This window comes from Eriocheir sinensis, chromosome 2 (assembly GCF_024679095.1).
Source record: "Eriocheir sinensis breed Jianghai 21 chromosome 2, ASM2467909v1, whole genome shotgun sequence".
Taxonomy (NCBI): Eukaryota; Metazoa; Arthropoda; class Malacostraca; order Decapoda; family Varunidae; genus Eriocheir; species Eriocheir sinensis.
In genome coordinates this window covers 29947330-29969494 of record NC_066510.1, presented here as the reverse complement: position 1 = coordinate 29969494, position 22165 = coordinate 29947330, and the positions used below count along the sequence as shown (strand labels likewise).

Below are 22165 nucleotides of genomic sequence, written 5' to 3'. Positions count from 1 at the left end.
ACCTTGAAACATGAGGTCACTTCTAACGTGTTAACGACCAAGCTGAACATTCTAGAACGTTAATCTGTCAGAACCTTAAACATTTCGGAACGTTAATCTGTCAGAACCTTAAACATTTCGGAACGTTAATCTGTCAGAACCTTAGTGATATTGTTTACCTTGAAATCATTAACCGTATTTATTATTGTTTTCGTCCCTCCTGCGTGCTGCGATAACGGTATTACTACGCCATATATAGGGAAGGAATGGCCGTTTTTTTCTATCATGGTGAGCAAGTTAGTGAAGGCTTGTAATTAAAGGTATCGGGATCAGTTTTTATTGTTGATATGAAGCTGAAAATACATGTTTGGCTCCTGAAGTAATATTTTATAGGTGGGTTGGAGAGAATATTTTGACTAGTAGATTTTCATATGTGCTGCTGTAGATGAATGTAGTAGTAGCAGTAGTTGTTGTTGTTGTTGTCGTTGTGGAGGTGGCGATGATAGGATATGTGGTTATTTTCGTTATTGTTGTTGTTGGTGGTGGTGGTGGCGGTGGTGACGGTGGTATTTTCATCAGAGGGACATTTACCAAGAGATAATACATGAATATCTTAATCATGCGTGGACTCTCTCTCTCTCTCTCTCTCTCTCTCTCTCTCTCTCTCTCTCTCTCTCTCTCTCACACACACACACACACACACACACACACACACACACACACACACACACACACACACACACACACACACATACAGAGAGAGAGAGAGAGAGAGAGAGAGAGAGAGAGAGAGAGAGAGAGAGAGAGAGAGAGAGAGAGAGAGAGAGAGTCTGGCTTCCTGCATGTCCTCCTCTCACCTTGACATTTCCACAGGTAACTTGAGGAGCTGCCTGCAAACACACACACACACACACACACACACACACGCACACGCACACACGCACACAGATAATTAAGGGGTGGTAAGCTTAGGAGAGAGGAGATGGCCAACAGAATAGAGGTAAATAAGGAAAGGGAGAAATTTCATGAAGGTAAGATTGAAAGAGTAAACGTGAGGATGTGAAAGGGTCGATAATATGAATAGTATATAGTCTTGTCGTGAGGTAAACAAGGGGATGGAAAGGCCAGTAAGAATGATGGATAAAGCGATAAGGATAATAGCCAGGTCGAGGGTGTAAGCGAATGGGATAATGAAAAGCTTGAAGTAGTAGAGACATTATGATTATAGAGTTAGGTAAGAAACATAAGATGACTACGAGAGCGAAAAAGAGACCAGGTAAAGATACAGGCGAGTAGAGTGAGTAATCAGTAAGAGCTCAACTTGAAGAAACTAGGATAAGGCGAAGAAAAATAGAGCGGTAAGAGGCAGAGAAATTTATAAGAGCAAGAAAGCAACGAGGATGTAAAAGTGGAAAGCGGGTTATATAAAGGAGAAACATAAAATAAGCGAAGGACAGTAATGAACATGGTCAAAAAAATGGGATGCGATGAAAAAAGCGGTAATAATTAGAGAAATGCAAAAGAGCAAGAAAGCATGGAGGAAATCATGAAGGCGATCGGGTTATACAAAAAGAGAAGTTAAAAAAAGACGAATGAGAGTTATTAACAAGTAATGAGCATGAAAAGAAAAACAGAACAGAAGAGAAACTTAAAGAGAACTTGGAAGGAGGGCAGAAAGTAAAAGTGGCAAGTGATGATAAAAAAGGAAAATACAATCAAAATAAAACTCAGGAAGTCGTCAGGTCATAAATTGTCAAATGAAGAGCAAGCAATAAATTAGTAGATAAATCAGTTAATCAGGTATTATTTGCATGTTAATAAGGAAATTGAGAGGCAAGTGAGAAGGCAGACAGGCTAGACAAGGAAGGATGGAGATAAGAAAGTGAAGGGTAGAAGTTAGATACACACACACACACACACACACACACACACACACACACACACACACACACACACACAGAGAGAGAGAGAGAGAGAGAGAGAGAGAGAGAGAGAGAGAGAGAGAGAGAGAGAGAGAGAGAGAGAGAGAGAGAGAGAGAGAGAGAGAACAGTCAGGAAGGCTTCAGTCCAAACACGAATAGAAATTGAGCAGAATAAAATGACTACTAAATATGCAGGTTAATAAGTTAATAAGCTATAATTTGCATGTGTTTGACTCTGACAGGAAACAAATAGAACATAAACAAGGAAAAGAAGAAAGAGGAAAGTAAGGAGAAAATCAAGTCATCTATTAAACTAATTTACCTGTCAGGGATACCAAACCCCTTTGCTCAGAGCCATGGAAGTTTAATAAAGGTGGATGCGGCAGTTACTTCGCGCGACTCAATAGCTTATGGAGTCCGCTGGGCTGTTGAGCGTACTGGCAGACATATTGGTGGAGGTTACTGTGCAAGTCCAAGTGAAATCATATCACCTTGTAATTTTAAACTTTTCGTTCCCAGAACTATAATTCAAGTCCGTTATGTAACTGGTCTAAGGTTTAATGAAGCAACTTACACAAGGACTAATACATACAGCATCCCTAGAGTCCACTGAAGAAAGGCATGCGTCTCTTAGATTTTCTTTAGTGGACTCTATGGATGCTGTATATATTAGTAGAGTCCACTGAAGAAAGGCATGCGTCTCTTAGATTTTCTTCAGTGGACTCTATGGATGCTCTATATATTAGTAGAGTCCACTGAAGAGGTGTCTTGTTTTCTTTAGTGGACTCTATGGATGCTCTATATATTTTCCTACACGACAATGCATGGTCAAAACAAGACTTCACACATTACTATTACCACCAGGAAAATGTGATTAGTGAACAGACCATCTGGAGGAGGAGGAGGAGAAAAAAGGAACTGGATCGGAAATAATATGGAGGAAGGAAGAACAGAACAGGAGGGAAAAAGAGTATCAGGAAGATGATATGGAAGAAGGGGAAGAGGAAGGTGGTGAAGGCAGCTGGACCGACACACTTCATACGACTGCAAAAAGGTCGTTTCCTTGACCTTGGGGGGGCAGGGGAAGAAGGTCAAGGGAGGGGGGGAGGCGTTCAGTTTTTTTTATGGAAGGGGGATAGAGAGGGATCGTAATGGTGAAGTAATGAGAGGAAATGGTGTCTTCCTATTGCTTTTGTTGTTGTTGTTGCTGCTTTTGTTGTATTCACTATTCTGGATTTATTTGTTTTTAACTTCGAATAGTCCACTGATATAAAGAAGGAGGAGGGGGCGAACAAAGAGAAGGAGGCGAGGACGGGCAAAGAGAAGGAGAAGGAAGAAGAGGCATGAGGAGGCGGAGGGAAGAAAGGAAGTGTTACTGTAGTACTTATGTGGATTTATGTTGCAGAATTACTCTCAGCAATTGTAAACGAGAGAAAGTAATGAGAGGGAGGAGACTAATTCATTAAAAAAATTTATCCTTGGAGGACATACAAACAAAACAATACACTAGCACAGCACAGCACATTTCGCTAACCAAACCAAACTAAACTAACGAAAACATACCAAATTAACAAGACATACCAAACTAACCATACTAAACACACATCAGACTTAAAATAACCAAACCAAACCAAACCAACCTAACAAAAACATGCTAAATTAACAAGACATACCAAACTAACCAGCTCACAACCGAGAGAGCCCAGGTTCGAATCCCGGGCGGAGTTGAAAAATTTTGGCTGCTTTCCCGATACCCTACGCCCCTGTCCACCCAGCAGTGAATGGGTACCAGGTATTAATCGAGTGTTGTGTCCCGTCTCCTGGGATCTGTTCCCTTCTCCTATAATTCCTTCCCCTTCTGTCTCTCTCCGGCATATGACCACAGATGTTGCGCCGACTAAACGAAACTTTCCAAACTTTCCAAACTAACCATACTAACAAAACACACTAGACTCAAAATAACCTCAATCCCCACGGAACAAGAGAAAAGAGATCAGATAAACCATAAATAATCACTTAAAGGCAGACCGTACACATCAGAGTATCAGCCACTGACCCCACTGAACACGCCAATTGAGCTTCGCGTCACCTAGGCAGCAAGAATAGAGTTGCCAAACCAGTTCCGCATTTCCTAAGGGGAGTCCCGGGTATGCGGCGACTCCTGTGAACCTTTGAGACACCTGAACATGCATACCTGGTGACGGGAAGTAGGAGGGGCGGGGGGGGATGCGTGTTTGTACCGTGATGTGGCACGAGTCCTGTGTGTGTGAAGGGGGGGGAGGGTTGTGTGGAGGGTGAGATGGGGCTATGTGTGTGAGGGGGGTATGTGTGGTGGTGGAGGGGGGGGGGGCTGTGTGTGTCTAGTCAATATTGTTATAACTTTTTTATATATTCTTGCCATTTGTTTTATCATATTTTTGCCTTCTGTCTGTTTATGTAAGTGTTTTATGATTTTATTATGTATAGTTATTCGTGTACTTATCTTCATTTAGTGTTTTGTGTTTATATTTGCTGATTAATTTATTTATATATTTGTCACCTTATTATTTTTTTCATACTTGGTGTCCTAGGTAGTGTATTTTTTGTTGTGTTTTTTAAGGTAGTTCTGGTCCAGTTAAATGTTGTTGACTTTATATCCTATACCAATAGTTTAACGCATAGGAGACAGCAACAGTTCAATATTCGTCCAAGCAGTTTTATTTATTTATTTATTTATTTTTTATTTTAGATATTTTTGTTCTCCTCGCTTCACTTCCCCTCTGCTTCCTCGTTTTCCTTACCCCAGGTTGGGTTGCGGCTTCCTCTAGCTGTTTTTAGTGGTTTCCTTCATCGTGCTCCACTTTTACAATAATAATAATAATAATAATAATAATAATAATAATAATAATAAGAAGAAGAAGAAGAAGAAGAAGAAAATATAATAATGATAATGGTAAAAGAAACAGAAAACGAAGAGGTGAATAAGAATGAGCACGCGACAGTAATCCATGTTTCCAGTAATACACATCTCAGGTACACACAATAAATTACAGGTGATGAGATGGGCGGTGCAGATGACAGGTGTGAGTGACCCATGACATCGCCGGGAGAGGGGGGGAGGAGGAGCTAATGTCAGGGCGCGTGAAAATGTGGCAGACAATTTAATGTTTTTCTTCTCCGTTGATATCGAGTATTCTTATTTTCGTTGCATCTTTTGGAAAACAGCGGTTAAGCATTTTTTGGTGAAGCATTTCCTTGTTTCTCCTTTTGCAATAGATCGTGTGCATAATTTTTTTTCTTATACCCTTCCTTCCTTTTTTTTTTAGCATCTTCCAATTTTGCAGTTTTGGTGTGTGTTCCGCCGTTCATTGGTGACGGTTAGAGTTTAGCGCATCTATATCTTCATGACGTTTATATTTTTCACTTTAAGTAGAGCGTAACGCAGATTTTTTTTTCGATATACGTAGTTAATTCCTCGCAATAGTAACGGGCTTTTTCAGTAGCGGGCTTTTTTTTCATTATTTTTTGTTTTGTTTTGTTTTTGCCCTTGAACTGTTTTCTTTACTGTAAAAAAAAATCAGCGGAGACCAACAATAAACTAGATCACTGAAAGCTTTAAAATTTATTAATATCTAGCTTTTTTTCTTAACCTTCCGATCCTTTTTTTTTTCTTTTTTCTTTACTTGTCAGTTGCTTCGAAGTAGGAAGCTGGACTAGACTGGACCTGAAGAGAACAAAAAGGGAGGAGGAGGAGAAGAAGGAGAAGGAGGAGGAGGAGGAGACTTGGAGGAAGAACAGGAAGAGGAGGTGATGTGGAGAGGAGGAAGCACTAAATGTAGGCTGAGACTTATGTAGGCTGAACGGCGGGGAAGAAGAGGGGCGGAGGAGGGAAGGGAGAAAGGGCAGGGGGACGGAGAGGCTACATAATTGGGTTTCCTTGGGAGGGATGCAAGTTTTACTCTTTTGGTGGTCGAGGGGGAAGAAGGAAGGAGCAGGAAGCGGGGCAGGAAGAGGCCTATTGCTGCCTGTCCTCGCCTCAGAATTATACGTGTAGGTTGTGCTCTGAATAATGTCTTCTGTTCCGGTGTGTGTGTGTGTGTGTGTGTGTGTGTGTGTGTGTGTGTGTGTGTGTGTGTGTGTGTGTGTCACCCTCTGTAGCTCATGTGTGGTTTGTAAGTGTTTTCCTTTTTTTATTGTTGATTGTATTTCTTCTATTTTGTGTTGCTGTATGCTGGATATTTGGAGTTTGGGAATAGCACAACTTGGTAAGAATTTTATGTTTTGTATACGTGTGTTGCTCTTACTGTCCATTGTTGGTTCTGCTGGGCTTGATGTGTGCTGATGCTCTGTTCTTGTTCTGCTGCGTCATGACTGTGTGCTTTCCGTTGGTCCTTTGCAGAATAGCTCGTTTTCTTTTCATTGTAGCTAGTTTGTCACATCGCTATTATGGCTTCCTCATATTTTGTTCTCAGTATAGCTTTTTGTTTCCTCTTTCATTACTCTGAGGCCCTCTGTTAGGCTCGTTGTTTCAGCTCTGTGGTCCCTAGAGTTTATTGTGTAGCTTCATTTTTATCTCAATGATCTCCGGGGTCTGCTGTGTCCGCCTAACCACTGGGTCGCTGCAAGGAAACGAAACATCAATCACTGTTATTACCGAGACTTGACCTACTGAGTTCACCTACGCCGCCGCCTTGTTCTTGCCCCAACCCGCTCTTCTTCTGCCTTACCCAGCCTCACCTTGCTCTTTTTAATCCCTTGAAGCTCTATTCTTAGGTTGTTGGAACGTTTAGGAGGAAGAGTGGCTGTAAGGAAAGAGTAAACATGTTTGACTGGGTAAAGAAGAATATGTGTTACAAGGAGGGCGAATAAGGAAAAGCGAAGTTGATTTACTAAACTCCGCCACTTGTTTCTTCCTCCTCCTTCTCCTCCTCTTCCTGTTTCTCCTTCTCTCCCTCCTCCTTCTCAGCCTTTTCCTCTTTCTTCTTCTCCTCTTTCTCCTGACATTTCAACCACCAGCGTAGAACAACGTTCGTATTGGAAAATCAATATGCAAGGCAGCAACCCTTTCCTCACCACCTTCCTCACCACCAGACCGCTTGTCAGAGGCGCTAAGTACGTACCCTGCCGTGTACCCAAACAAATAGAGGTATGAACCCACTCACAGGTGAACCACGCGAAAGAAACACAACCCTCCAGAGAGCCAGAGAGCCAGTCAGCGAGCCAGGCAAGTCAGGTGTGCAGGAAACAACAAAAACACGAGACACAAAGGAGACCCACAGTCGCGGCCACGCTTCACTGTGCATAACGAGACCTGTTTTGACTTTATGGCGCTGAGGAAGGAGGAAAAAAAACGGGAAGAGGAAAGGAAAACGGACGGGGAAGGATTTCATAATATTATCGTACGCATTCTTTTTGTTTTGACTTTGTGGTGCAGAGGAGGGAGAAAATAGAAAGAAAAAAACGTGAGCTGGAAAAGAAAACGGGCGCATTCTTCTCGTTTATACTTTGCGGCGCAGAAAGAAAAAAAAACGGGAAGACAAAAAAATTAAAAAAATGTACGAGGAATAATTTCATAATGTTATCAGACCCATTCTCGTTGTTTTATCTTTACGACTCAAAGAAAAGGAACAAAAGGGAATATAACTGAATAACACGTACGAGGAAACCATTCAAAACACTTTAACACATTCCCAGCGTTATATCTTCTCGCGTCGTGATCCCGAGACGTAACAAAAAGCGTATCGACAGTGACGGTCGAAGAAATAAAACGGATATATGATACACCCTCGGCTGATTTAGTGGTAGATATATAGTGTCTGTGGTTCTTTTTTGCGTTGTGGGAAGGAGGTAGTAGTAGTAGGGGAGGAGGCAGAAGTAGGGGGATTCTTGTGTATAGCGTAACGCGGAATGGACATAACATACATCCTCGGATAGTTTAGTAGCTATAGTGTCATTCGTTTTTTTTGTGTGTTTTTTTCTCTTGCGTAGTGGTGGTGATGGAGGTCGAGGAGTTGGTGAATAATATGGCAGACGCTGGTGGGAATGTGTGTTGAAAAGGTCTGGTGGAAGGGAATGATTCGATGAAAATCATATCCTTCCACTACACCTGGCAGAATTTATTATTTAGTGACGCCAGTGATGATTATCATTTATATTATATTAATATTACATACTTTTTCTTTTGCATCAGCCTTGGAAATGAAACTCATAATCGCAGTTAAAACATAAATTATGCAAGATTGGTGGCGAGGAATATGTATATGTGTATTAATTAGCTCCCTCATATGTACCTCCTTACAGATGTCTTATAATCCATAGACCTTGACCCTTCTGTTTTATCTAGAGCAGGAATGGAATACTGTAGCTCTTTGAAAATAAAAAGAAACTTTAATATTGTTTGAATTTCACATGGAATGTTAAAGACATTATTTCAAAGTCATCTGCCCTCAGACGAATTTGGACACTTGTCATCTCTTGCGACCCTGTGCCCCCACCTCTCTAGCCTCCTGGTGATAAGACTGCTACCCCCCCCCCCCCTCCTACCATCCATCCCTGTACGATCTGCTGTCTGCCTGTCGCCTGAGAACAAAGTAAACATTTGGTACTCGGTTTACTCAGTTTTGAAGTGTAATCATAGCCGAATCACACTCGGTTTGCAGACAGTACTCGGTTCCCCCATCACTAGGAATGAAAAGTTGGATGTTGTGCGTGGGTGGGTTGTGTATACTATTTCTTACTCTTTCTTGCTGCGCACCTTTCCGTTATGGTAAAGGGTTAATTGTTGTTTCTGGTGGAGGGAGTGTTGGTGTTGGCAGTTTGTTTGTGGTGATGGTTGGTTAAACAGTAATGATGGTGTTGAAGGTGGTACTTGGAGTGTGATGGGGGTCCTTGGGGTGATCCAGGTAGACAATAAACCTTTTTTCTCTCTTACAGTAAACCTCTCCACAAAAAAAAAAAAAACATTCATTGTTACTTTTTCATTTTATTTCCCTACTCAGTTTTAAGGAACTGACTTATCTTTGTAAAATTATTCCAAAGAGAAACGTTAGTTAGTCAGTCAGTTAATCAGCCGGTCAGTCAGTTCATCAATCAGCTAACCAGTAAATTAGTTCAGTCAGCCACTTAGTCAATCAGTCAACCAGTTTTCAGCCATTCGCCCACTCTCTCTCACTCACTCTCACTCAGGTAGCTTGTCATGTACCCTTCAACCCAATCAATCAGGCATCCAGCTAGTCGCGCAGCCAGCCCGGCACCTCGCCATCAGCCGGTCAGTCAGTCCAGAGTTTCCCGCGCCCCTCCCGTCACGCCGTGGGCCGGGTTCTTGTCTGGCCACCAAGGTCTCGTCCACGCCTTCCTTTCCTTGCTCGGGGCTTCCCAGTGCTAACTGTTCTGCGGTCAGCCCAGCCCAACCGGTCATCAGGGTGTGCCGCCGCTGACTACCCCCCCAACCAGACAGTCAGGCAGTCAATCAGCTGATCCTCACCACCAGGCGACCTTGCGGAGTATGGACTGTGCTGCGATAGGCTGGGTGAAGGTGCTTGCGGCCTAAATGTTATGTTTGGTGTTTTTGTTGTTTGCTGTTTCCCGGGTCGTCCAGAGTTCTGAGGCTGTTCCTTTTGCGCTCTTTATTTTTTCTTTGATTCTCTTTGTAAGTTTTTCCTTCTTTGCTTTTCTTTTCTTTTGTTAATTAGTATCTTTTTTAATTATCTTTTATTCTCCTTTTATTCGCGTTTTCTTTTTCTTTTCTATTCTTTTTATTATTTCTCTCCTCTCTCTCTTTATCCATCCATCCTTCCTTCCCTCCTCCCTTCCCTTTCCTCTTCTCCCTTTAAGGAAACATGTAACACCACACTGGGAAGCGAAAAAAAGGAAAAACGAACAAAATATATACCAGTTTGCTGCTTAAAGTTTCTCAGAGTCAAGAAGGATTACTAAATTTGACCTTACTGCAATGTGTTGTGTTTTTGTTTTTGTATTTTTACCTTCCAGCTTTATTATCTTGTTTTAGCCTTTGTCTCCGTGGCCCCAGGTATCCGCCCAGGTAAAGTACAGAGGTCAGGTGATATATATTACGTCCAAGCATAAGTTGTTACCTCGCTGAAGGGAAAAAAATGCAAAAAAAAAATTGTCAGTGCAGGGTAATCTTAAAGGTTGTGTTCGTAGGTTATTCTTGCGTGTTTTGCCTGTGTTGCGGTTTTTGTGTTGTGTTGTTTTGTGGAAAGGTTCTTGAGTGAGCTGACTTGCGGAAACTTTTTTTTTACTATCAGTGTCATTAATATGTTGATAATCCTCTAAACTTATATTAGGGCACATAATTATAACTCCAGACTCTTTAATTAATACGTAATGATGATGATAACGAGAGAGAGAGAGAGAGAGAGAGAGAGAGAGAGAGAGAGAGAGAGAGAGAGAGAGAGAGAGAGAGAGAGAGAGAGAGAGAGAGAGAGAGAGAGAGAGAGAGAGTCGGGCAGACAGCCAGAGACAGGCAGACTAGATATCAAATATGAACAACAAAAACAAGAAACAGTTACATGGAATGACAGGTCGGTATCTCTCTTTCTTTATTAATAAGTTATATATTGTTATTGAATTGTGTTTTACTTTTCATCGGGTTAGTAAATTATCACGGGGAAAGAGAGCGAGAGGACGAAGATATGTGAAGGGACACACACACACACACACACACACACACACACACACACACACACACACACACACACACACACACACACACACACACACACAAACACACACATCAAAAGGGTACAAAAGGCGTAAGAAAAAAGAAGGGAAAGTAAACAAGAATGGGGATAAAGGGAGATGGAGATAAAAGGGAAAGGAGATGAAGTGGTAGGCTGTTATAATTCCGAGCATCAGATAAGGAGACAAAGGAGAATACAAATAGGTGAAGGGGAGAGGGGGTAGGTATAATAAGGGAAGAGGGGGGGGGGGGTAGAGGAAGAGGAAGGGGGGGGTTAAGATTATTTTGGGCATCCACTTTGATTACTACTGTGTTGGATTATGAGATTGCTATCGTTAGTTGTTGTTGTTTTTTGTTCTCGTTAGGCGCCAAAGAATGAGATAGTTCAAGGATGATGTAGGCGCAAACACACACACACACACACACACACACACACACACCTTATCTTCGTGTCTTTCTATTGTCTTTCTGTAATTATCTCTGTCTGTTTCCTTATCTCAGTTTCTCTTTATGATATATGTGTTAGTGTGTTTGTTTTTGTCACTCCCCCTGTATTTGCCTGTCTATTTGTCTGTCTGTCTGTCTGTCTGTCTGTCTGTCTGTCTGTCTCCTTGCCTCTGTGTGTCTTCCTGCTTTGGTAATGTATGAATATGTAAGAATGCAAGAAGAGGCGGCAAGCTTGTTCGTAACGGGAAATTTGATTCTCGTCACCGCCCTCCTCCTCTTCCTTCTCTTCCTTCTTTTCCCCCTGACGTGTTAGCAAAGTCTTTCTCCCTTTTTCACCTCCTTTTCAGCTCTCATTTCTCTATCAACATTTTTCCCCGCGTCCTCTTCCTCCTCCTTATTATCTTTGCCTGTTATGAAGTTGTCGATGTGTGAAATTGAAAACCACTTATCTTTTTGCCGGTTCAGCCCACATGACGCCTAATATGGGACTGATTTTTCCTTGCTGCTGTTGTTGATTAATGCACCAAAGGGAGAAACCCGTTAGAGGAAGTTTTGTTTTCATTTTCTCTTCTCATACATGGCATACGGTAATAATTATCTGTAAAGCTTTCAAGACTACATAAATGAGGTCCAATATCTATTTTTGCTATGTGAACTTTTGTACCTGAGGTTATCGTAATTGTTTTTGTTGTTGTTTTCCTCTTCGTTTTCTTCTTCGCTTTCTTCTTCTTCTTCGTCTTCGTCTTCTTCGTCTTCTTCTTCTTCTTCGTCTTCTTCTTCGTCTTCGTCTTCGTCTTCGTCTTCTTCTTCGTCTTCTTCTTCGTCTTCTTTTTCTTCTTCTTCTTCTTCTTCTTTTTCTTCTTCCTCGGCAGCCGTCACCGCAATGTGCTCCCCGAACGACCTTGTCTCACAGCCTCCGTACGCCGCAGGGACGATAAGAGATGAAAAAGGAGGAGGAGGAGGAAGTCGCATGGAGGTTATGGTTTCTCTTGTGTTCTCTTATGTTCTTTTCCCCTATGGTGTATATGTGTGTGTGTGTGTGTGTGTGTGTGTGTGTGTGTGTGTGTGTGTGTGCTCTAATATGCAGTAACTATCTTCCACGTAGGTCTCGTCAATGGCAGGTTGGTGTTTCTTGTTTACAGTGTTTTGTTTTCCTTTTTCATTGATGAGAGCGAATTGCAGTATACATAGACGTGGGTAAGAATCGGGTTTGACCGCGCCACATTCATTTCTTTTATCTCTAGGTCTGTCTCCTATAGCGACTTCCATTTTCTATTTATTCCTACCTTCGTGCTGCCACATTTATAAATCGTAAAAGTGGATTCATTCATCACACCTCCTACTTTTCTTCTCTTGGTCACTAGCTCTTTCCATCCCCACATTCCGCTGCTCGTCCATGTTTGTCCTTTCCTCTCCGATCTCAATGTCGCCATCCTGCTACTTTTTGTGTGTTGTTTACTGAATCATTTACCCTTTGTTGTTTAAGTACGAGTAACAGGGTTGTGTCTCTGATCCCAACCTATCTTTCTCTCTATCTATTTATCTATTTTCGTAAGAAAGATCCTGAACTGGTAATGGAAATTTGGACCATCGAAGAGGAAGAAGTTGTCCCCACGTCTTTCAGTTTCCCTCACCTTAAAACCTCTTCTCATCCCCTTCCCCTATTACTGTCCCTTGTTTGTTTGTTTTGAGATTCACAAAGGTATACAGAGCCACAAACAACACGTACCCGCTCTCTCACTGGGTTTTGGCCTCAACACCGCGTGGGGCTAGCGGCTCAGATGACCTTGAGTAAAAAAAAAAAAATGTAAGTTATATAAGAAGTAGTAGTCGTGATAGTAGTAGTAGTAGTAGTTGTTGTAGTTGTAGTGGTCAAAGTAGTTGTAACTGTAGCAGAAGTAGTTCTTGTTATATTTTTTGCTTATTGTCAGTCGTCGTAGCGGTCGTAGCATTAGTGTTAGTAGTAATAAAAGTAGTAGTATAAGTAGTAGTGGCAGTAGTAGTAGGAGGAAGACAAGAAACTTTAGTAAAAATATTTTGGTAATGAATAAATAACAACACGGAAAGGAAACTTGGCATTCCTGAATCGCCTTGTAAAGAAACAAAAAAAGAAGGAAAAACTAACACCATTTTTTCCCCTCGTGCAAGGTGGATCGTGAGCGTTATGCTGTTTCTTGTGAGTTAGTAGAAAGGAGCAAAAAATTATGACCCACGTGTTACAGATGGCGCACACACACACACACACACACACACACACACACACACACACACACACACACACACACACACACACACACACACACACACACACACACACACACAAACACACACACAGGAAAGGCTGGATGAATGTAGATATGGAGACGGGACTATTAGAGCTTAGATCGGGCCAGGTAGACTACAAATAGGTAAATGCAAATAGGTAAACACACACACACACACACACACACACACACACACACACACACACACACACACACACACACACACACACACACACCTGGGATGTAAAAGAACCTTACCCTCTCTTCCTCCCTCCCTCCCTCCTTCCGTCTCTTCCTCCCTCCCTTCTTCACTCCTTCCGCCTCTTCCTCCCTCCTCCCTACCTACCACCATCTTCACTGTCACTACCGGGTTGAGGTTTACCCGTCATGTTCGATTTATCATACCAGCATTCTCACCACCATAGTCCCATCATCTCCACCACCACCACCACCAACAACAACAACAACAACAACAATGATAATAACACTACAGTAATAAAGAAAGCAATCGTTCTTATTTATCATTTTCAGGTCGAGGGTCGTTCATGCTTTTAATCACGTTTAGAGAAGACTACAGACAGACAGACATACAGACAGACAGATAGATTCAGATGTAAAGTGGCTGACAAACATTCAAAACGGCCCTCAGATCGTACACACACACACGCACACACACACACACACACACACACACACACACACACACACACACACACACACACACACACACACACACACAGTAGGCAAGAGAAGAAAACAAAAAAAACACTACAACACTGACATTTTCTACACCATGGCCAGCCTCCCTCCGCCTTACCCCTACATCACTTGTCAATCCACGTCATTCATATCTCTTCCTGCCTCGAAACGTCCGTACTCCCTTTTTCCTTCTACAATGTGTCCCAGTACGTGAGGGGAAGTGAGGAAGGAAGCGTGCTTGTGACTGGCGGTAATGGCGGGCAGGGATGGTCAGCCTGAAGGGAAGGGGAGGTAAGGGGAGGAAGGGGGCGGGTCAGGCAAGACGCGAGTAAAGGTTGAGACCGAGAGGGCTCCTTGAGGGCCGCCCGGTGTCTGTGTGGCTGCCCAGGTATATATATAAAGGTGCGGCGCCGGCGGGACACATACACACGCACACGCCAGCCGCCAACATGAAGGCTTTCGTGAGTACCCTGCTGTTCCCTCCTGCTGTTCCTCCTGCTGTTGTTGCTCCTGCTGCTGCTGCTCCTGTACCTGCTTCCACGCCTCCCCACCATGCATAGCTTCGTCCCTTCCCCCCATCATGCTCTCCACCTACCCACTCTCGCTCCTATTGCTCCTACCGCTGATTGAATGCCTCCCTGCTTACCCTGCCTGCTTGTTTCTCCAACTTGGGCATGCATGTTTGATCTCCCGCCGCTCTTCGGACCCTCTCACTCACTCTCCGCTTTTCCTCTCACTTTCATTCGTGGTTCTTTCTCTCTTGCTTTTTCTCTCTCTTGGTCTCGTTTGCCTGGCTTCTTCTGTCTCGTGGCTTGTGTTTTTTTGTATTAATCTTCCTTACTTTCTTTATTTTTACTTTCCTTTTTATTTTCTTTGTTTTCTTTCCTTTCCTCTCCGCATGGTACCATAGCTTCCCTTCCTTGTTTCCCTGCATGATTTTCCCTTTTTTTTTTTTTCCTTTCTCCTTCTCTTCTTTAATTTCTTTGGTGGACTTACGTTCTCTGTCTTTTTTATGTCTGTTGCTTGTATCATTAAAACGAACGCCATTTTTTGTCACTAATCTTGGCACTCTGCGTTTCACTTGACTGACTTCCGGGTTGCATGGGCAGGGAGATAACCAGGTGGGGATGCGAAGGGGTGACTGGAGGTGAGGGGATTGAAGATGACTGACTGGGTGGGGGGAGGGAGGGGGGAGCTGGAAGTGGGGATGAGGGACATAAAGGGGAGGGGAGAGAAATAGGTGACGAAGAGTAATGACAAGAGGGAGTATTAGGTAGGTAAGCAGGAGAGTGTTAGATTAGGGTAGGGTGGGGAGGAAGATGGGTAAGAGGATGAAGGGGAGACAGGGAAGGGGTGAGGGGATGGGGAGGATGGGGAAGGAAGCGTTTATTCTGAAGTGGGGAGGAGGGAGGCAGTCGTTAAATATATACTTTCCTTTTCACTCTTTTTCTACTCTTTTTCTACCGTTTTTTTTCCATTTTCTTAATTTTCTTTTTCTATTCCTTCCCTTTCTTTTCTTTTTTTCTCCGTTTTCTTATCCTATCCGTTTGTCTCTCCTTACTTGTGTGCTTATGTAATCACTGTTTAAAATGCTGGTGTTTTTTTTTTTGGCCATATAATATTCTCTCTCTCTCTCTCTCTCTCTCTCTCTCTCTCTCTCTCTCTCTCTCTCTCTCTCTCTCTCTCTCTCTCTCTCTCTCTCTCTCTCTCTCTCTCTCCTCCGGAATCTAACTTGCGATGGCGTCACCTAATACGGTAATGATCCAGTTTTTGTCCGTCTAGTCGAGGAGGACCAGTTGGGGTGTGAAGAGAGGGGGGAGGGAGAGGGGAGGAGGGGAAGGGGGGGGAGGAGGGAGGATCAAACGTCTGCCAGTGGACCACCTTCAACTGGTCTCCCCCCTCCTCCTCATCCCCCCTCCCTCTCCCTTCCCTCCTCCTCCTCCTCCTCCTCCAGCTCCTCAATCTGAATGCAAAAAGGGACAAAAATTAGGTTCTTTGCAGAGTCATCCATCAGCTTGATCAAGGTGTTGTTGCTCCATTGTCTTCATTCACCTTCCTGGTACATTAGAGTAAAAACAGAAGAAAAAGTGAAACGTAAAGATGATGATTGCTGGCGTGTACCTGCCTTCTTGCGGTGCCTTCATTTCCGGATTGTTTTTAGATGGTCTTTATTTTGCTTCTTGCTATGTGTTTGATGGCTGAGGTTAAATTTTTACTAATCAAGAACTATTATTTATTTATTAATTCATATTTTATCAAACTAGATGATCAGTTACATTAATCAGGATTCTCTTTGTGGAGTTATCTGTTTGTTTTGTTTGTCTGTCTCACTAGTTGGGTTGTGAGTGTGAGGTGAGTCAGGGCTAACACAGGTGAGTCGGGCGCTAATTACAGGTCCTCCTCCCGCAGGTCATCCTGTCGTGTGCGGCCACCGTGGCCTTGGCTCAGTTCGGCGGAGGACAACTCAAGGAGTTGACACACTTCCAGGTGAGTCCACAGTTTCCTCCTCCTCCTCTTATTCTTCCTCTTTCTATCTTCATTAATTAAGTATCAGAGTCTTCCCCCGGTTCTTGTTTTCTTCATTAGTTAGTTTTATCATTACATAAACATTCCTTTATCCATACACATAACCATTCCTTTATCCATACATCTTGCCTTCCTCGTACCATATCTTCTACCTCTCGTACTTTACCTCCTCCTCCACGCCCCATCGCTCGCCGTGCCATAGAGTAACATTCATAACCCCCATCCCAGGCCATCACTGAGCCCCACCTTCCCCGGGACCCCAATGTGCTCCTGGCCACCCAGAACTTCCTTTCTCAGTTCGCTGAATTGAAGGCGCTCGCCGATGCCGCCCCCGACCCAATCCCCCAGCCCAACGTAAGTAGCCCGCCCCGGTACTCCTCTTCTGTGTCTTTCTGTTATGCTTGATTTGAGTTTGTCTTCGGATTTCTTCCTCACTAAAGACTAATTGTTCTCCCTCATCCGTCCACAGAGGAGGCCCACCTTCACCCCCGTCCATCACTCTGTCCCCGTCCACCACTCCCCCGCTTCAGTCCACCACTCCCCCGCTCCCGTCCACCACTCCCCTCACCGCTTTGCACCCCAGCCAGCTCCCACTGCCGCCCCTGCTCCCCCCCCTACCCATCATCACCGCCCTGCACAATTCGATGTTCACGGAGAGATTCGTTCCCTCCTGAACAGCCAACCACGCTTCACTCCCTCCTTCGCCCCCGCCCACCACGCCCCCCAGCCCACCGCCGCTCCTGCCCCTCCTCCCCCTCCTCCCACCTTCGCCCCCGCCCAGCACCACCCAGTCAGGTTCCCCAGCTTCTCGGTTCTGAGCAACGTCGGGGGTTCTAGCCGCCAGACCTTCAACACCGCCAGCGGCTTGAGTGCCGGCCAGTTCACCCCTGAGGTGTTGGCCGCCCAGAAACACCTGGCCGCCGCCCACGAGAACATCCTGAGGCAGCAGGCCGCCCTCACCCCGCGACACCACTTCTAGAAGCAGTCCGCCCCGACCCGTCCAGACCCTCCCCGTCTCGCCCTTCCACGCCCTCACGTCCAGGAGTTACCAAGGTCCCTCGCAACCACGGGAGGGCACGGCGAGACATCAGCACGCCCGCAAGGGTGGCCACGCCTCGTGAACGTTCACGATCCTTCTCTGCCGTTGTAAGGCAGACCGAGGCACGGCTGTACATATGTCTGTGTATAAATACATTTTCTACAAAAAATAATGTTGTTGTTTGACTTTTGGTTCCGTCTATACAAAACATGAAGCGTTTCTCTTGATGCCTCCTCTTTCCTCTCATCCTAAGCAGCGTCCCCTGCCATAATCCTGTTGGTGCATCCCCGCTCCCCATTCCCTGACCCTCCCATACTTAGAAAAAAAATCATTGCATTGGTTTCTTTCCACTCTTGCAGCTGCTCCAAATCTGCCTATTACTCAAGATACTTTTGTCTAGCGGGCAGTGACAGAATTCTAGAAAGAAAAAAAGTTCCTAGTTATAAAGTTAAAGTGGCGTACGTGGATTTTTTAAAGATTTGACCACCAGGAATATAACGCGGAAGAACTGCTCTTGTAGAAAAAAAAGGACGAAAATAGAACATTTAACTTTCACACAGTCCTTCATACCACCATTACCACCTCCCCCTACCACCATCACCGCCCACCATCACCACCCACTCAAACCACCATTATCCCCCATCCCAACAAGCGCCACCATTACAACCACCATCATCCCCCATCTCAACAAGCACCACCATCACCGCCCACCATCATCAACCACTTAAACCAGCATCATCCCACCTCCCAAGAAACACCACCACCACAACCACCATTACCACTACTCAGCCCCCTCATGGCCCCCCCTCTGGCCCCCCACATACCAGGGTGGAAACGGAAAAGGTTAAACAATCAAGGACAGATTTATGGACAAAAAGTGGACGAGGTGACCAGCCACTTCTCCATCTTGCGGCGAAGGGTGCGGGGTAAAAGGTGATGAAGGAGAGAGAGAGAGAGAGAGAGAGAGAGAGAGAGAGAGAGAGAGAGAGAGAGAGAGAGAGAGAGAGAGAGAGAGAAGGAGGGTGGTTGGATCAAGTAACTTAAGGGCATAGAGGTAAAGGGCTTTAGTCAAGAAAATGCAGAATAGGAGAGTCAGTGTAGAATCAAGTAAATGGAAAGTGGAGAATAGAAAACGTGGAGTGGGTACAAAGTAAACAGTAGGAGTGACAGAAAATAGACAGGAGTTGAATTTCAATAACATGTTCGACTTAACAAATGTCGTTTCTCATATAAATTTGTTCCTGGAGATGTTTGAGAAGGGTAGCTGTATTTTTCTTTTATTTATTTATTCATTCTTTCTTTTCATGTGTTCCAATTAAGGAGGAAGGTCAAGAAACTGAAAAAAAAATGTGTAAGCCAGTAAAGTTTTTGAATTGTATTGTTCGCTTCCTGAAATGTTTAAAAAAAAAAAAAAGAATAAAAATCATCGTCAGATGCGTGTGTGTGTTTTCAGCAGTTAAGCATTATTGGAAGACTTGCTGCCCTTTAGAAGTGTGTGTGTGTGTGTGTGTGTGTGTGTGTGTGTGTGTGTGTGTGTGTGTGTGTGTGTGTAGTTTTATCTATCTGTATATGTATATCTATTAGTATCTGTTTACACTTATATTATAGTCTACCCCGTAAGCGCTCCGTTCTCCCTACCAGTAGTGGCTCACCCCGTTTTCTTTCACTCTCTCTCTCTCTCTCTCTCTCTCTCTCTCTCTCTCTCTCTCTCTCTCTCTCTCATATCTGGTAAGGCGCGCCGAATGAAAAAAAATCGAGCCAAGGACGTCGTGATCTGAGCAGAGGCGGCGAGGCTCTGAAGGCGCCTCTGAATAACTAATGAGAACGTGTAGCGCCAACGAAACAAGCGAGGCGGGATAGAAAATGAGATGCGATACCTGAGACCGCGTAGGGTAGCATGTTTTATTCTTTTTTGTGTGTTGCTGGTTTTCGTGGTCCTCTTGGTGGTGATGGTGGTGGCGGTGATGACTACGTTTATGTAAGCAGTATGTAGCAAAAATGATGTTGGGGCTTAGAAACATACCATCTGTCTTCACCTGCGTAGGGTAGCATGTTTTTTTCTTTTTTGTGTTGCTGGTTTTCGTGGTCCTCTTGGTGGCGATGGTGATGATGGTGGTGGCGGTGATGACTACCTTTATGTAAGCAGTATGTAGCAAAAATTATGTTGGGGCTTAGAAACATACCATCTGTCTTCACCTGCGTAGGGTAGCATGGTTTTTTTTGTGTGTGTGTGTTGCTGGTTTTCGTGGTCCTCTTGGTGGCGATGGTGATGATGGTGGTGGCGGTGATGACAACGTTTATGTAAGCAGTATGGAGCAAAAATGATGTTGGGGCTTAGAAACATACCATCTGTCCTCACCTGCGTAGGGTAGCATGTTTTTTTTTTCTTTTTTGTGTTGCTGGTTTTCGTGGTCCTCTTGGTGGTGATGGTGGTGGCGGTGATGGGACTACGATTATGTAAGCAGTATGTAGGAATAATGATGTTGGGGTTTAGATACATACCATCTGTCTTTACTTATCTGTTTTATGTCTCTATGTCTGTGTCTCTTTGTCTGTCTGTCTATCTTGCCTTCTGTATATCAGGATATTTTACCTGTTGTGTGTCAAGCCTTTAATACTAACATATGTTTAAGGCATTGTTCAATATTGTGGTGAAGGCCTTCCACGATTTATCAATATCTGTTTCCGTCTAAATTATAGTCCAGTCAGAATTATTTAAAATATATCGGAGTAATTTTACATACGACGGCAATGATGTAATGTATGCAGAATGATGATTATTGTAACAGCATCGAGAGTGCCAACTAATTCATAGTTTAAAAGATTATTTTCAGTCACCACTACAACTACCTTCACCACCCACTAGCTAGTCATCAAAACAACAAACGACAACAACAATAACACTTGAAACCCACCCAGAACCCCTCCGATCCAACTCCTCCCCTTCCCTAAACCTGTTAAGAAAAAAAAAAAGAACATCCTCCCCATCCGACACGCTTCCATTCCCCTTCCTTGCCTCTCATAATGCCAGCTTACCTTGCCTTCCCATCTCACCTATACACCAGCTGACCATCAGAGGCCTTCCATAGTTCTTCAAGGACACGCAGGTGGGCTCTCCAAGGGCTGCTGTACCAAGGGCGGGGTCGGGATGGCTCCAGGGATGATAGCAGTAAAAGGGCAAAGGGCCTCAAGACCTCAGGGATGGCATGAAAAAACGTAGGCATTCAAAGGGAGACTACAAAAAAATGGAGTTGCTAGGCTTTAGTTGTCACGCGTTAACCTCTCTCACTCTTCTTCCCTCCGTCTCTCTCTTTCCCTACCTTGCTCCCTCTTCCTCTACTCACTTTCGGTTTTTCCCCTTTTCCTCCTTTCTCCTCTTTCTCTCGTTCTCTTACTCCTTTGATATTCTCTTTGCTCCCTTCGTCCTTTTTTTCCTTCAGCACCTTCTCGAAGGATCCGAACTGGGTGTGGCATTGTGTGGTAATGGTGTCCGTAGGCTACTGGAGGAAGGGAATGGGTGATAAGAAGGGCTAGGAAAGGAGTTGGGAAAGACGAGAGTACACAGGAACGGGGAAGAATGATTTATCTCAATTATAGGAAGTAGGAGAGAGATTAAGTGTGGTATTGTGTGTAAAGGGCATTCCTAGGATACCGAAGAAGCGGATTTGGGTGATAAGAAGTGCTAGGAAAGGAATGGGGAAGGACAGTAGTGTATGATGATGAGAGACAAAGATTAATGACTAGTAGGGAAAGGCGAGGAAGAGGAAAGACTGGTACTACGTTATTAGGTAGACCTGTAGGCCACTGAAGAAGAGGAATGGATGGTAAATATGAAAGGAAGAGTGCAAAATTGAGGAGGGAGGGATATTCTTTCGTAGGGGAAGGATGGGAAAGGAGAAAAATATAATAATGTGAGATACCGAGAGCTTAAACGCCACTAAAGAAATTGAATGGACGATAAGAAGCATTTGAGTAGGTATGGGAAAATAACTGAGGATTTCAGGAGGGGAGAGTGTGTGTGTTTATCATTAGTAAGGGAGGGAGGGCAACAGGAAGGGTATAATTTGATAGTTTCGTTGGCCGTTGAAAAAATAGAATGGGTTACGAGGGGGCTCAGGAAGGAATAGGGAAGGACAGGAGGGTTTCGGAATGAGGAAGGTTGGTTTGGGCTTCTCGAGTAAGGGAAAGATAAAGAGGGAAGGGAACGAGAGGTGGGAATTCATTTTTTTTACTCCGTGACCCTAGTTTGCTGTATGCGACGGAGTGGAATGGAGAGCTGTTGTTTTTGTTTTTGCTGTTTTTGCTATTGTTGTTGTTACTGTTGTGCATCCAAGGAAACGGTTCATCAATGATTTTTCACGCTTCTTTTTAAGTTTCTTCAAGGGCAGGTTATGGAAGCTATTGCATGAAAGCGACTACCACCACCACGACCAACACCCTTGTCATTACTACTACTACTACTACAACTACTACTATATACACCTAATACACCTAGATTATCAAATTCTTCGGCACCTATTCGCCAAACACGTTTCCTCTAGAGTGTGGCAAACAACAGGTGTGGCCGTGAGCGAATTTCAAGGTGTAGGTGAGGTGAAAAAAGGTAGAG

The 22165-nt window shown here is 44.0% G+C and overlaps 1 protein-coding gene across 1 annotated transcript; it reads left to right on the top strand.

The window, feature by feature from the left end:
- Positions 1–14367: 14367 nt before the first annotated feature.
- On the top strand, positions 14368–17728 carry LOC127002417 (uncharacterized). Its single transcript, XM_050868329.1, has 4 exons — positions 14368–14452; positions 16401–16478; positions 16746–16871; positions 16987–17728. Exons 1-4 carry the CDS (start codon positions 14441–14443, stop codon positions 17494–17496), a joined length of 726 nt encoding a protein of 241 aa, XP_050724286.1. The 5' UTR covers positions 14368–14440; the 3' UTR covers positions 17497–17728.
- The last annotated feature ends 4437 nt before the right edge of the window (positions 17729–22165 follow it).

What these genes read in the sequence shown, in the direction of transcription:
- LOC127002417 (XM_050868329.1), top strand. An exon ending in AGGAGTTGACACACTTCCAG is followed by an intron (nt 16,479 to 16,745) that starts GTGAGTCCACAG and finishes CCCCCATCCCAG; the next exon opens with GCCATCACTGAGCCCCACCT. An exon ending in ACCCAATCCCCCAGCCCAAC is followed by an intron (nt 16,872 to 16,986) that starts GTAAGTAGCCCG and finishes ATCCGTCCACAG; the next exon opens with AGGAGGCCCACCTTCACCCC.